Source organism: Notamacropus eugenii, chromosome 5 (genome assembly GCF_028372415.1).
Source record: "Notamacropus eugenii isolate mMacEug1 chromosome 5, mMacEug1.pri_v2, whole genome shotgun sequence".
Classification (NCBI taxonomy): domain Eukaryota; kingdom Metazoa; phylum Chordata; class Mammalia; order Diprotodontia; family Macropodidae; genus Notamacropus; species Notamacropus eugenii.
Window position 1 is genome coordinate 32,134,694 of NC_092876.1, and position 12,146 is coordinate 32,146,839.

A 12,146-nucleotide genomic window follows, 5' to 3' on the forward strand; every position below is an offset into this window, starting at 1 on the left:
AAATTTGATTGTTTTCTGATCCTCCTCTGGACAAGGACCAGCAGAGCCATCCCCCATCTTCTGGAAGTGGGGAGCCATCTCTGGACCCTCTCTGAAGTCTAACCTAAATCCCTTCCCATGGCAGTCTGCCCCACTCCACACACACAGATCACTCAGGGGCTCAGACACAGAAAAGTTTAATTCTGCTGCGACTGGAAGCCCCCAGCTGGGGGTAGGGATGATAATGGAGGAGGATTTGGTTTGGTTTGGGGTAGGTCCTAGTTCCAGGCCTACAAAGGAAAACCCTGAGTCCAAGGCCAGGACCAGCCCAGAATGAAGATGATGTAGGAGACAGGCTTGGAGAGGAAAGAGAGGTGGGCATGACTGGGGGGTGGGGGTGGCAAAGTGAGATGAGGATGATTGGAGAGGACAGATGGAAGTGATGGAAAAAGACTGGAAAGATGGAGGAAGGGAGGAAGAGGAGGCAGTGCGGTGCATCACACAGAACCACAGACTGGGAATCAGGAGACCTGGATTCTAATCCTGGCTATGTGTCTTGGGCAAATCCCTTCCACTCTCTGGGCACGTTTCCCCGCATGTAAAATGAGGGAGCCGACTCTGTGATCTCCAGACCCCTTGCAGCTCTGACACTGTGATCCGTGGAGTCAGGGAGGGGACTGAGAGGTGATGAGTGAGGGTCGATGGGGGCAGAGCGAGAGGAGACGGGGATGATTCCGGGGTCATGATTCGGGGAAACACGCGACAGAACAAGATCTAGTCCAGCCAGATACAATAAATAGGCCCCCCTCCCCCTCCCCGCCCTCCCTTCCCCTGCCCCGGGTGGGCACCTCCTCCCCGGAGGGCCTTCCAGGGCTGCATCCACCAGTCCCCGGTGGGGAGTGTCGTGTCTCAGTGCTGCTAAGTGTCCGCCCCGCGCTCCGCTGTGTAAGGCACCGGCTCCCGCGAGGTCCCGGAGCGCGCGTGAAGAACCCGGGGTGGGGGAGAAAGGGGAAGTGAGGAGACCCAGAACGTCCATGCTACTCCCCTCCCCCTCCAACCTAGCTCCTCCCCGCACGTGGGCGGGGCCGGGCAGAGAAGGAGCCGGGCTCCCCTTGGCTCCCTCCCCTCTCCCCCCAATTGATCCTCCCTCCTCCCTTCGGGGCCCAGGCGTCCAGAGTGCGGAAGGTGTCCCCTTGCGGAGCCCAGGCACCCGGGCCTCGGGCGGCGAGGAGGCCACGCACCCCCTCGGCTGGGGAGTGGGAGTCACCCCAGGCTGGGCGGAGGTGCCGGGGGTCCCGCTCACACGGTGCTCTCCAGCATCCATTCGGTGCTGGTGAAGGCGAGGCGGGCCCGCGCGGGGCTCAGGCCACCCAAGCCCCCGTCCTCGTCCAGCAGGTGGGGCGTGGAGCGGTGGCGCTTTGTCCGCTTGGCCCGGCGCGGGTAGCTGTGGCTCTGGAAGAGGGCGCCATAGTCCCCGTCGAAAGAGTAGCGCTGCCGGGGGGTCCGGCCCGGGGGAAGCGCGGGAGCTGAGACCGGGGCCGAGGTCCCCAGGGGGGCCCCCGAGCGGCTTCGTCGAGGGCCCACCGGCCCCAGGTGCGCGCGCCCGTCCTCCTCAGGCCCCGAAGGCGCGGCCGCCTCGGTCCCCGAGGGCAGCAGGCAGAGAGAAGTGGAGGATCCGCCGCCGCCCAGCGGCCGGGCCGGGAGCCGCTCCGCCTCCACCGCGGGAGGCGGGGCCGTCGTCGCCCCCTCCGCCTCGACCTTTACTTTCTCCTTGTCTAGCCCCGACGGCGTGGGCGCCAGCTCGTGCAGAGCCTCGTATTGGTCCAGCGTGGAGGGCGGGGGCGGGGCCAGGCCGGAGCTCGCGGCGCCACCGTTGGTCTGCGAGCACACGTGACTGACGCGCGGCGGCGCCCCCTTGTGGCCAGAGCCGGCGTCGCCGCCCGCGTAGACTTTGTAGCGGATCATGAGGATGACGATGAAGACGAGCACCGACGCCACGATGACGCCGCCGATGACGATGATCATGGTGCCCCCCAGGAAGTGCGCGTGCAGCGGGCGGCACGGTGTGACTTCCCCGGCCGTGGTGAACTGCACGCAGCCCACGACGCGCGTGGCGGTCAACGCCGTCACCCCGTCGTCGTATACGGCCAGCACGCACAGGTCGTACGCCCGCCCCGCTGCCAGGTCGTTCACCAGGAACGTCTTGCTGCTCGACGGGATCATCCTGGGGGTCCCGGGAGAGAGGGGTAGGGGAACGGGAGAGTGAGCACCCGCCCCTGCGGTCCAGGGAGCACTACCTCCCGTCCCGCCTAGGAGGTCCCCACTCCAGCTTCTCTGCCCTAGTCCTTTCATCTAGCAGATCCCACCCCTTCCCCTAAGCCCCTCTCACCCTTCAGGCCCCGCCCTTCCCAAAGCCCCGCCCTCTTCTCTAGGACCGCCTTCCTGCAAGCCCCACCCCCTCGTTTCAGAAGCCCTACTCTACCTCGTAAACGTGTCCCTGCCTTCAGAAGCCCGGGCCAGACGATCTCGGAAGCCCCGTGACCCATCCCACTGAGCCCCCTTCTCCGGACTTCCCGCTTCAATTCCTTTTTTTTTTTTTGGTTACCCTTTGCTGTTTGTTGCCTATTCCTCAAGTCTCAACTAAAGTCCCACCTTCTCCAAGAAGTCTTTCTGAATTCTGGCGCCCCCCCCTCCCCCGACCCCCGACATTACCCCACCTCATTCTGCATATATCTCGTTTGTACTGGTTGTTTCATGTAGTCTCTCCCATTAGATTAGGAGCCCCTGGAGGGCAGGGACTATCTCATGTCTTTGTATCCCCAGGGGTTAGCTCAGTGACTGGCATACAGTAGGGCTCTCCCTGACTTGGGGCAAGTCACATCACCTGTGGTTGCCTCAGTTTCCTCATCTGTAAAAGAGGGCCTTGGACCTCTAAGGTCCATTCCAGCTCTAAATCTTAAATTGAGAAAATGGCTAAACTCTTCAGGCTCTGAATCCCGCGACGTAATTAGCCTTTTAGCGGCAGGATTAAACCCGGCCCAGTCTCTCTACACCCTCCCCCAGGACCCTCCCCTCCCATCTAGCTAGACGCCTTCCGAAGATAGAGGGCTTTACGGTATCATCTCATTAGGTCTTTGCAATCACTCAGTGGGGACAGGTGTTATCATGCCCAGGATATATCATGCGTGAAAGCTGGAGAGAGATTTCGTGACCAGGGTAACAAGTGCCTGAGGCAGGGATTCGAACCCCAGTCTTCCTGCCTCCAGGCCTAGCATTCTTTTCCGAAACATCCTGCTGCTTCTCCAGCTGGCTACCCAGGGGAACCTTTGCCCATCTCTGGCACCTTCCCCTCAAGCCCTGACCTTTTCCCACAGCTATGGTTCAGAAATATACTCAACTACGAACTCTCCTTCATACCTCCAGTAGTCCCTAAAACACCTCCCACCAGGTGGGCCTCGCTCCAAAAACCTAACGCCCAATTTGGGGCATATTGGGTTGTGGTCCCCAGAGGGAACGTTCAGAAGAGTAAACCATTGAAAAGCACTTTGCAAACTTGAAAGTACAATTAAAGGGCTATTACTGTTATGATGGTTATCTTTAGGGAGCACCCTTTCTCCTCTATTCCAGCCTAAAGGGTTTCCCATTCCCATCCCAATTCCAAACGACACCCCCAGGATGCAAGTCCGACCCTAACGGGTCTAACAGCCTCATTCCGCATACACCACGCCCCAGAAGCTGTATCCTTTCTCACAATTCAGGCCCCGCCCCCTCTCCCCAAGAAATGTCAAATGCAAGGAGCCCCGCCCACTGCTCTGTCTAAGCCCCGCCCCTTTCCTGGGACCGGCCCTCTGCTCAGCCCACATTAAGCTCCCCCTCCCCCATATTTGGTCCAGGCCTTAAACCGAGTGTCTTCCTCACCCTCTCGACTCCACTGAGCTCCCTCCCCCAAACTTTAGGGATGGTCTCTGGATCAATCTGTCCCAGTAGGCCCCCTGGCTCTTTAAAGACCCTCCAGGCCCAAGAGGCTCTGATTGGTCAGGAGCTTACAGACGGGGGTGAAAGATGGCTTCTGGTTGGGTGAGACCTCAGCCCATCTAGGCAGGCCTACAAATTAACCCTCACGGCGCTAGGAGGGGGGAAAAAGGAGAGGGAAGGTGGTGTTACAATTGGTTCCCAACTTTATCATTCCTTTGAGGAACTGGGATTGGACCCATCCCCTCTTTCTTGGGACCCAAGGATGGTTAATGGGAAGGGAAGAGAGGTGGGACAGTGGCTGGTCTCCGCTGTCACTGCTGAGGGTCTAGACTAGAGGACTGGATGAAGATGTGGGGGGCTGTTCTGCACCCCAAACATGCCAGGGATGTGGGAAAAGAGACTCGCTCGACATTTGCCTGGTATAGTGGACAAAGCCCTCTCCCCTCCCTTTTCACCACTTTCTTCTATCCATAAACTGAGGAGACTCCAGGTCCCTTTTCTGCTCTGAGACTCCAGAATTACTGGAGACAGTCAGGGGAAGTGGGAAAATCAAGACGGGGAGGGAGGGTCAGAGGGCTATATGGAGACAGAAACAGCAAAGGAAAGAATAAAGGGGGGGGTCTGAAATAAAAACAGGTGGAGGAATAGACTGAGAGACAGACAGGTAGAGAGGAGACAAAACCCAAGGTGGAGGCAGAGAAACAGGGACTCGGAGACACAGCAGAGGAAGGGGTCTGGGTGCCGAGGGACAGGCCAGCTCACCACAGGGTCCTCGTGATGGAACTCACCTGTAGACCAGCGAGTCATCAGCTGAGCTGTTGTACTGCACCTGGTACATGCGAATGCCTGGTACAGGCCTCTGGGCAGGCCAGCGAATGACCACTGAGCTGGAGGTCAGTTCCGCAGCCACCAGTCTCCGCTCAGCCCCAGCAGAGCCAGTCTCATTGACGCCTGGCCGTCCAGGTGTGGCAATGTCTGAGGACCCAGGCTCACTGAGGGGGGGCGGGGCTGCCGGGGGCGGGGCCATGAGTGGCAGTGGTACCACACACACCTCAACGGGCGCTGTGGCCTCCCCAGCTGCGTTGGAGGCTATGCAAGTGAAGATGCCACTGTCTCGGAGAGTGGTGATGGTCACTTCAAGGGTCCCATCCCCCCGAACTCGAGTGCGGCTAGAGTTCCCCAGGAGCCGCCCATCGGGTGCCACCCAGTGTACCACAGGCTCAGGGTCACCCACAGCCTTACAACGCAGACTCACCGCCTGGCCTTCCACCACAAGGGCCCGGCCTGCTGCCTGCCGAGTGATAAGAGGGGGCTCACAAAGAAATTCCTCTTCAGGGATGGACCAGAAGTAGCGGTCCGTCAGGTGCTCAGGTGTGGCACATGTCTCTAAGTCATCCTCTCGGGTCAGCCTCCGCAGCCAGAGAAGTTCACAGTTGCAATGCAAAGGGTTCCCTCCAAAGCTGACTGTCAGAGTGGATGGTGGTTTGGGGCCAGAGGCCTGAGCACGGAGGAAGAGCCCATCAGGTGGCAGCTTGTGCAGCCGGTTGGATGTCATGTCCAGCCGGACTAGCTTGTGAAGTTGGACAAAGGTGCCCTCGGCAATGTGGTCGATGAGGTTGTGGTCCAGGGTGAGGGTGTTGAGGTTAACCATCTGGCCCACGGCCTCCCAAGGCAGTGACTCTAAGTTGTTATAGGACAGGTCCAGGTCCTCCACAGTACCCAAGAAGGCATCGAAGGCAGCTGGCTCAACCCAGCGAATCTGGTTGTTGCCCAGGATGAGATGTCTCAAGTTTACCAAACCACGAAGGTGATCACCTCGAACCTCCCCCAGGCGATTGCTATCCAAATGCAGGGCACGGAGAGTCCGGAGGTCAGCAAAGGCGCCAGGGGCAACCTGGCCAATGGTGTTGCGGGACAGAGTGAGGTGGACCAGACTGGTCATGTTGGCAAAATCCCGGCGGCGGACAGCAGCAATGAAGTTGTCAGTTAGTCGTAACTCAACTACTCGGCGGTCAATGGCCGGTGGGACAAAAAGCAGGCCAGTCTTGGCACACAGCATGGTCAGAGTTGGGGATACATTTTGGCAGATGCATCGGCCTGGGCAGGGCTGCCCAATGGATGGGGGTGCCCCAGCCCACAGGAGGAGAAGGAGGGGCAGGGCTGGTGATGGAGGAGATGATGATGAAGAAGATCCTGGGGCCATGGTGGAGACCTCAATGACCAGTCCTAAGGAAGGAGGAGAAAAAAAGAGTTAGTGATGGGGGGAGAAGGGAAGGATCTCTCCTCCACTGTGCTACAGCTTTCCTCTCCATGTCTGATGTAATTCTTGTAGCCTCATCCCACTCCCTTTTCCAGGGACCACCATCCTTCCTTCCCAGGGGTAGAGGTAACGCGAGTTGGAACATTTGCCACATGCTCACCAGAACTTGGAAGTTAGGCCTTGCCACTTATAAGTTGTGGGAAGTCTTTGTTGGTGTCTAACCTCCAACCCTCCCACAGCCTCCAGTGTCTAATTGTGGGAATGCCTGCTTAGACAGTCACAGACACACACACATACACACACAGAGCCCCCCACTTGCTCCCGGCAAACTTTTCGTCTGGGAATCCCCCTGCGGCAGCTCCAGCCCACGGTGTGTCAGCTCCCATCACAACAGGGCTCCAGGGAGGAGTGTGGAGGGAATGGGGAGAGATGGGAAGGGGGGAGGCATCCATTTTTCCCTTGCCTGTATGTTCCCCCATCCCAGGGGCCAGGGCTTTCCCAGGAGAAACAAGTATCCCAGAGTCCAACTGGGCAAAGTCCATGACCCCTTTCTAGACCCCTTGGGATTCCTCACTCTCTCTCTTTCTTTCTCTCTCTTTTGTCTTCCTCATTTCTGTCTCTCTCTTTTTCTAAGTTTTTTGACCCTGACTCTCTAGTTTTGTCTCTCAACCTATCTCTCTGTTCTTCCATCTGTTTATTCCCCGCCTCCCCTCTCAGTTCCTGTGTCTGTCTGTCTCTATCTCTTTATTTCTGTTTGTCTCCCTCTCAGTTCCTGTGTCTATATGTTGTGCACTATCTGCTCTCTATCTCTGTGTCTCCCTCTCAGTTCCTATGTTTGTCTCCCTATGCCTGTCTCTCTCTCTGTCTTCCTATGTGTGTCTCTCTCTGTCTTCCTATGTGTCTATCTTTCTCCCTCTATCTCTGTACTCTTATGTGTCCATCTTTCTCTTTGTCTGTCTGTCTCCCTATGTATCTGTCTCTCTATCTCTGTCTATGTGTCTGTCTCTCTCTCTGTCTCTGCCCCCCTCTCCCTCTCACTTCCTGTGTCTATTTGTCTTCAGATATCTTTCTCCTCCCCTCTCTCTTATCTCTGAGGTCCTCAGAAGCTGTATTTCTGGTCCACTGTCTTTGGGGTTCTCTGTTCCTCTCTTCTCTGTCTCTCAGCCTTTCAGTCCCCTATGTCAATTTCTCCATTTCTCTGAGCCTCCCACTTCTTGTATCTAGTTTTTCGTTTCTGCTTCTCAGTGTCTCAGAGTCCTTGTGCCTGTTTCTCCATCTCTGTCTCTGAGTTTCTCTATCTTTTTTCTTCCTTTGTCTCCTGGATTTCTTCGTCCTCTATTGCTCAGTTTCTGTCCCTCAGTCTGGACCAGCAAGGGAGAAATTGGGCCTAGGGAGGGCAGGCAGGAGCCCCTCAAAAACCACCTCCACAGTGTTGTGACCCCCAATCCCATCTCACAGCATCACTTGGAGGTTGGGCTTACATTACATATGCTGGATCCTGATCAACTAGCTCTACCCAAACTCCTCCCCTAGGCTGGTAGGAGCAGAGTCAGCCACCTGTCTCCCTTTTCCCTCTTCTACCTCATCAAGAAATTCCTATCCTGGGTGTCCTTTCCACTATCATATGTGACTATCCATGTGGCGAAAGATGACACCTTCCCCCCAGTTTTTCTCCAACCTCCCCCCCCATATACCAGGCTAAGCTACCCCTTCACCCAAGACATGCTTCTCCAAGCTGCCCCCTCCAGCATCTGACTTCTCAGCTCACCTCTCCTCAGGAATTCATGGCCGGCACCACCTGGAAAGACAGCAACATTCCCCCATCAGTCCCACCTGGGGACTGGGGAAGTCCCTTCTGCAGTCTTTCTCTTATCCTTCCTGCTGCAGCTTCCCCAGTCCTTCACTTTGGCCCAGGGCAACAGAGCTTTGGGCTTTGACACAAACCTGATAACCCAAGATTCCAGGCCCTCCAGAACAACTCATGGTTTGTTTGTTAATATTCACTTACATATCATCTGAGCCTCACAGCAAAACCTTTGGGATAGGCACTAAATGTTATCAACCTCCCCATTTTGCAGATTCAGGGAATCAGGTTGACTTGCTTGCCAGTGGTTTCCAAGCTAGTGTCAGAGACAGAATTTGAACCCGGGTCTTTGTGATTCCAGAGACAACACTCTATCCCAAAACTGCCTCTCTAAAGGGAACATAAGTATCCTAGGCTCCCAGTCCTTCATGCCCACTGAGGAAGAAGGAAAGAAGGTAGGTCCACAGATTCAACATCCTCACTGATGTGTAATCTCCATGTCATGCCAAGACACACAGCACATGCTTAGACATGCTTGTACACACACCTGTTCTCACACGTGCCAGCACATACAGGTCCCCACTGGAAGGCATGCACAACCTACCATAAGAACATACCTGTATTTGCACATACTCATATCACATATAACATATATTCCCCATGTACACAGGCAGTTGACAAAAAGCCCAGCCAGTGAAAATATATGCTGGGACCCTGACACACAGATACATAGACACAAAAAGCTGTGGGAAGGGAGGAGACTGGCTGGTAGCACATGGTTTCTTACACACACACACACACACACACACACACACACACACACACACACAAACACATATACACACACACACAGAAAGACACAGACCCACAGCCAGGCAGTAACAAGCAGACCTAATCACACTTGGATCCCAGGATCTCTCACTCCAGCCTCACCTTGGTCCAGTTCTCACCACCCCAAAGGGGAAGTCTAGGACCAAACCTGACCCCAGTCAAGGGAAAGAGAACCAGGAATCTGGGCCTCCGGGAATCAGGATTTAAGGAACAAAGATGAGGGGTCAGAAGGTCAAGTCTCCTGAGATGGAAATGGGGCAGGTAGGGTTGGGTCTGGGATGGAGGGGGACAAGGGGAGAGTGAGGGGGGTGGATGTCTGGGTTTGGAGGGAATGGGGTCCAGGAGTCTCTCTCATGGCTTCCTCCAGGCCCCATTCCCAAAACACTGAAATGTGCTGGTGTTGGAAAGGGAGGAGAGAATCCTGCAAATAAAATCCGATCTGGGCCTACGGCAGGGTCCCTCAGGGCCCCCTCCCTCGTGAGGCCTGAGGATCCCCACGGATCTGGGCAGATTCTGAAGGATCCTGGGAGATGTAGCTAGGAGGGGCAGGGTTGGGCTGGCCTCCCCCTTCGAAAGGGAGGGGGTAGTCTCCGGTCAGATTCCACCTTTCTCCCCTGGAGTCGGTGTCCATGCGTCCGGCTCCCAGCCCCTGGCTTAGCCCTAGGTCTGTTCACCGGCAGGGGAGAAAACGACTGAGTCCTCCCCGCAGAGAAAGCCCCAGGGACCCAGGCCCACGGTGCCCCCCCTGCCGCTCCCCTCCCAAGGGCTTGAGGCAGGAGCTGTCCCTGAGACACACGGACACCCACGGAGACACATGGACAGACTCGGAGACATACAGGCCCACGGGCGGACACACACGGACACACACATGCAGACGAGCACACACGGACACACCAACGAGCAAACACATCAGGGCGCACAGATCCACAGATGCCGGGCACGCGAGCCGGCCCCGGCAGCCCCGGCCACACGCGCGCACCCAGACACGCCCGGACCCCCGGACCCCGGCACCGCAGCGGCGCGGACACACGCGCACACGGCCCGCAGCGCACACGTCCTCCATCCACAGCGCCCATCGCCCAGCGCTCACGCTCCCGTCCCCCGCGCTCCCCGCCCCGGACCCGGGCTCACCTCCGGGGGGGCCCGGCCCCGGCCCCGGCCCGGTCCCGGGCTCTGGCTCTGGCTCCGGCCGCCGCCGCCTCGGTCCGCGCCATGGCGGGGGGAGGGGAGGGGAGGGGAGGGGACGGAGAGGGAAGGGGGATGGGGACGGAGGAGGGAGGGAGGGAGGGAAGGAGGGAGGGGGGCCGGGGCCGGGAGGGCTGGGGGGAGGGGGCGGGGGGGGCGCGGTACCGCCGAGGCTCGGCGCGCGGCTCCTCCCTCCGCACAGCGCGGGGCGCGGGCGCCCGATCTGCAAAAGGGGGGAGGGGAGCGGAAGGGAGGGGCGAGGGGGCGGGGAGGCGGGCGCGCCTGGGTCCCTCCCCTGCTCCCGGGTCCGGGAGCGAGAGCACCGTGGACCCCTCCCAGCCGAGGCCCCCCACCGTGGCGGTCGGGTTTTGGCCCCGGCTTCTCTCCGCCCCCCAACCCCCGTCCGCAGAGGGAGGGGCCATGCCAGGTCTGGGACCCCCGCGTGGCAGGGTCCCCCTGGTCCCCTGCCTCAGCGGACCAGATGGACTCGCGTGGGGGCGAGGTCGTGCTGCAGAAGGAGGAGGAGGGTCCGCGTGGAACTGGAAGAGATGGTGATGGAAATGGAAGGGGAAGGCTGGGGAGAGCCAGGAGGCATGGAGACAGAGACACAGCCCGGGAAATCGGGGCAGAAACTCGGGCGCCAGCGCCAGCCATGGCGACTGGACCTTGCACACAGTAGGGGCTCAGCAAGGAGGTCCTGAGCCGTGGGAGATGAAGACGGACCTGGGATCCAGAGAAAGGACACCTCCTTCCTGGGGGAGGCCAGTTTCTATCTTTGGTGAAAGAGGGCCTTCTCTGCCCCCGTCTGCATCCTTGTGGTCTGCCTCCCCCATCCACCTGGCCTAGCCCCAGCCCTATACTCCTCCTTTTTTCCATACCCCAACCTTTTCTCTGTCTACCAATCAGGCCTTCTGATTGGTCTATTTATGATTTTATGATTCAGTTCTCTCTTGAACGCCCCCAAGAAGACCCCCACCTGGACTGAGTCTAAAAAGGATGGGATAGCTGGGGATGAGCAAAACCTGGAAAGCTGGGACTAGGAGTTTGGTGCGGCAGAGGGGTGAGAAAGGGAGGAGGGAGGTATACTTAGAACAGACCAGCCCACTCATCTTCTCCAAGGCCTTTCTGCAATCCTTCAGACCTAGCCTGCTTCTCAGCATCCCTGATCACCCAAAAGTCTTTTACAGCATCCTCTCCATCTCCCCCTTCATCCAGTCCCTCCACAAGTCTTTGGTCCAAAACACCCTCTTGGGATAGACTCACAAGACAAGGGATTCTAGTAATGATAGGAACACACACACCTTTAAGCCAAAAGGGACCTAGGTCACCCAGGTCAACCCTTCCATTTAACTGAGGTAGAAACTAAGGGGCATGGAAGGGAAATGATTCCACCAAACCCTCTCAGTAACCTTGTCTGATTCATCAGTCTACAAGTTGTCCAGTTTTGCCCTATACTGGCCATTCCGGGTTGAACAGAAGCCTTCTCAGTACCTTCTCTGACTGGTCCTTCTAGAATTCCCCAGACTAAACTCCACTCTACTCAACCTGGATTGGACAAAAGCTTCTGAAATTTCCACTCTGGTTATTCTACAATCCAGATGGCCCTGCCCAGTTCAGGTCCCCTTCCCAGCACCCATCTCTAATTGAACCTTCTGCATTGAAGGGGACAAATTGCTCTGCCAAGGTCTCTTGGGGGCAAAAAAATCAAACCGTACCATGCTGCTTCCTGCTCCTCCTCAAATCCACTAAGAATCAGATTTTTCTTCTTTGGGTAGGGCAGGGGATTTATAATTCCTATGTGGTATTTATTACTAATTAACTTATGGAACTTCCACTTCCTGGAAGCCTCAACCCCTTCCTTCTCTGGTGCTTGGGATCTCTCACTCCCCCATCCTCCACCACAACAAATCAGAGTGAGAGAGAGTGTAGGGGATCACAAAATGTTAAAACTGGGAGCTTGTGATGCCTTATTCTCATCTGCCCATTTTAGGGACAAGGAAGCTGAGACCCAGTGAATGAAGAGCTAATGAGTCTCCAAGAGTCCAACCAGTGATCAGTAAAATGGGTAAAGGTGGGGTTCCATATGAACTGGAGGGGAGGATGACTGAGTCT

At 57.2% G+C, this 12,146-nt stretch overlaps 1 protein-coding gene across 2 annotated transcripts; it reads right to left on the reverse strand.

Annotated features, from left to right (window-relative positions):
* Positions 1–946: 946 nt before the first annotated feature.
* LRFN1 (leucine rich repeat and fibronectin type III domain containing 1) lies at positions 947–10,066 on the reverse strand. Of its 2 annotated transcripts, XM_072608378.1 has the most exons (4): positions 9,981–10,064; positions 7,983–8,012; positions 4,743–6,180; positions 947–2,203 (listed from the first exon to the last, which is right to left on the reverse strand). In XM_072608378.1, the coding sequence occupies exons 3-4, from the start codon at positions 6,155–6,157 to the stop codon at positions 1,279–1,281; spliced, it is 2,340 nt and encodes a 779-aa protein (XP_072464479.1). In that variant the 5' UTR covers positions 6,158–6,180; positions 7,983–8,012; positions 9,981–10,064; the 3' UTR covers positions 947–1,278. The 2 variants fall into 2 exon arrangements, with proteins under 2 accessions (XP_072464479.1, XP_072464480.1); XM_072608379.1 differs by lacking the exon at positions 7,983–8,012 and having other exon boundaries at positions 9,981–10,066.
* Between the last annotated feature and the right edge of the window lie 2,080 nt (positions 10,067–12,146).

What these genes read in the sequence shown, in the direction of transcription:
- LRFN1 (XM_072608379.1), bottom strand. Translation starts at nt 6,157, where the DNA reads ATGGCCCCAGGATCTTCTTCATCATCATCTCCTCCATCACCAGCCCTG. An exon ending in GATGACTCGCTGGTCTACAG is followed by an intron (nt 2,204 to 4,742) that starts GTGAGTTCCATC and finishes CGGGACCCCCAG; the next exon opens with GATGATCCCGTCGAGCAGCA.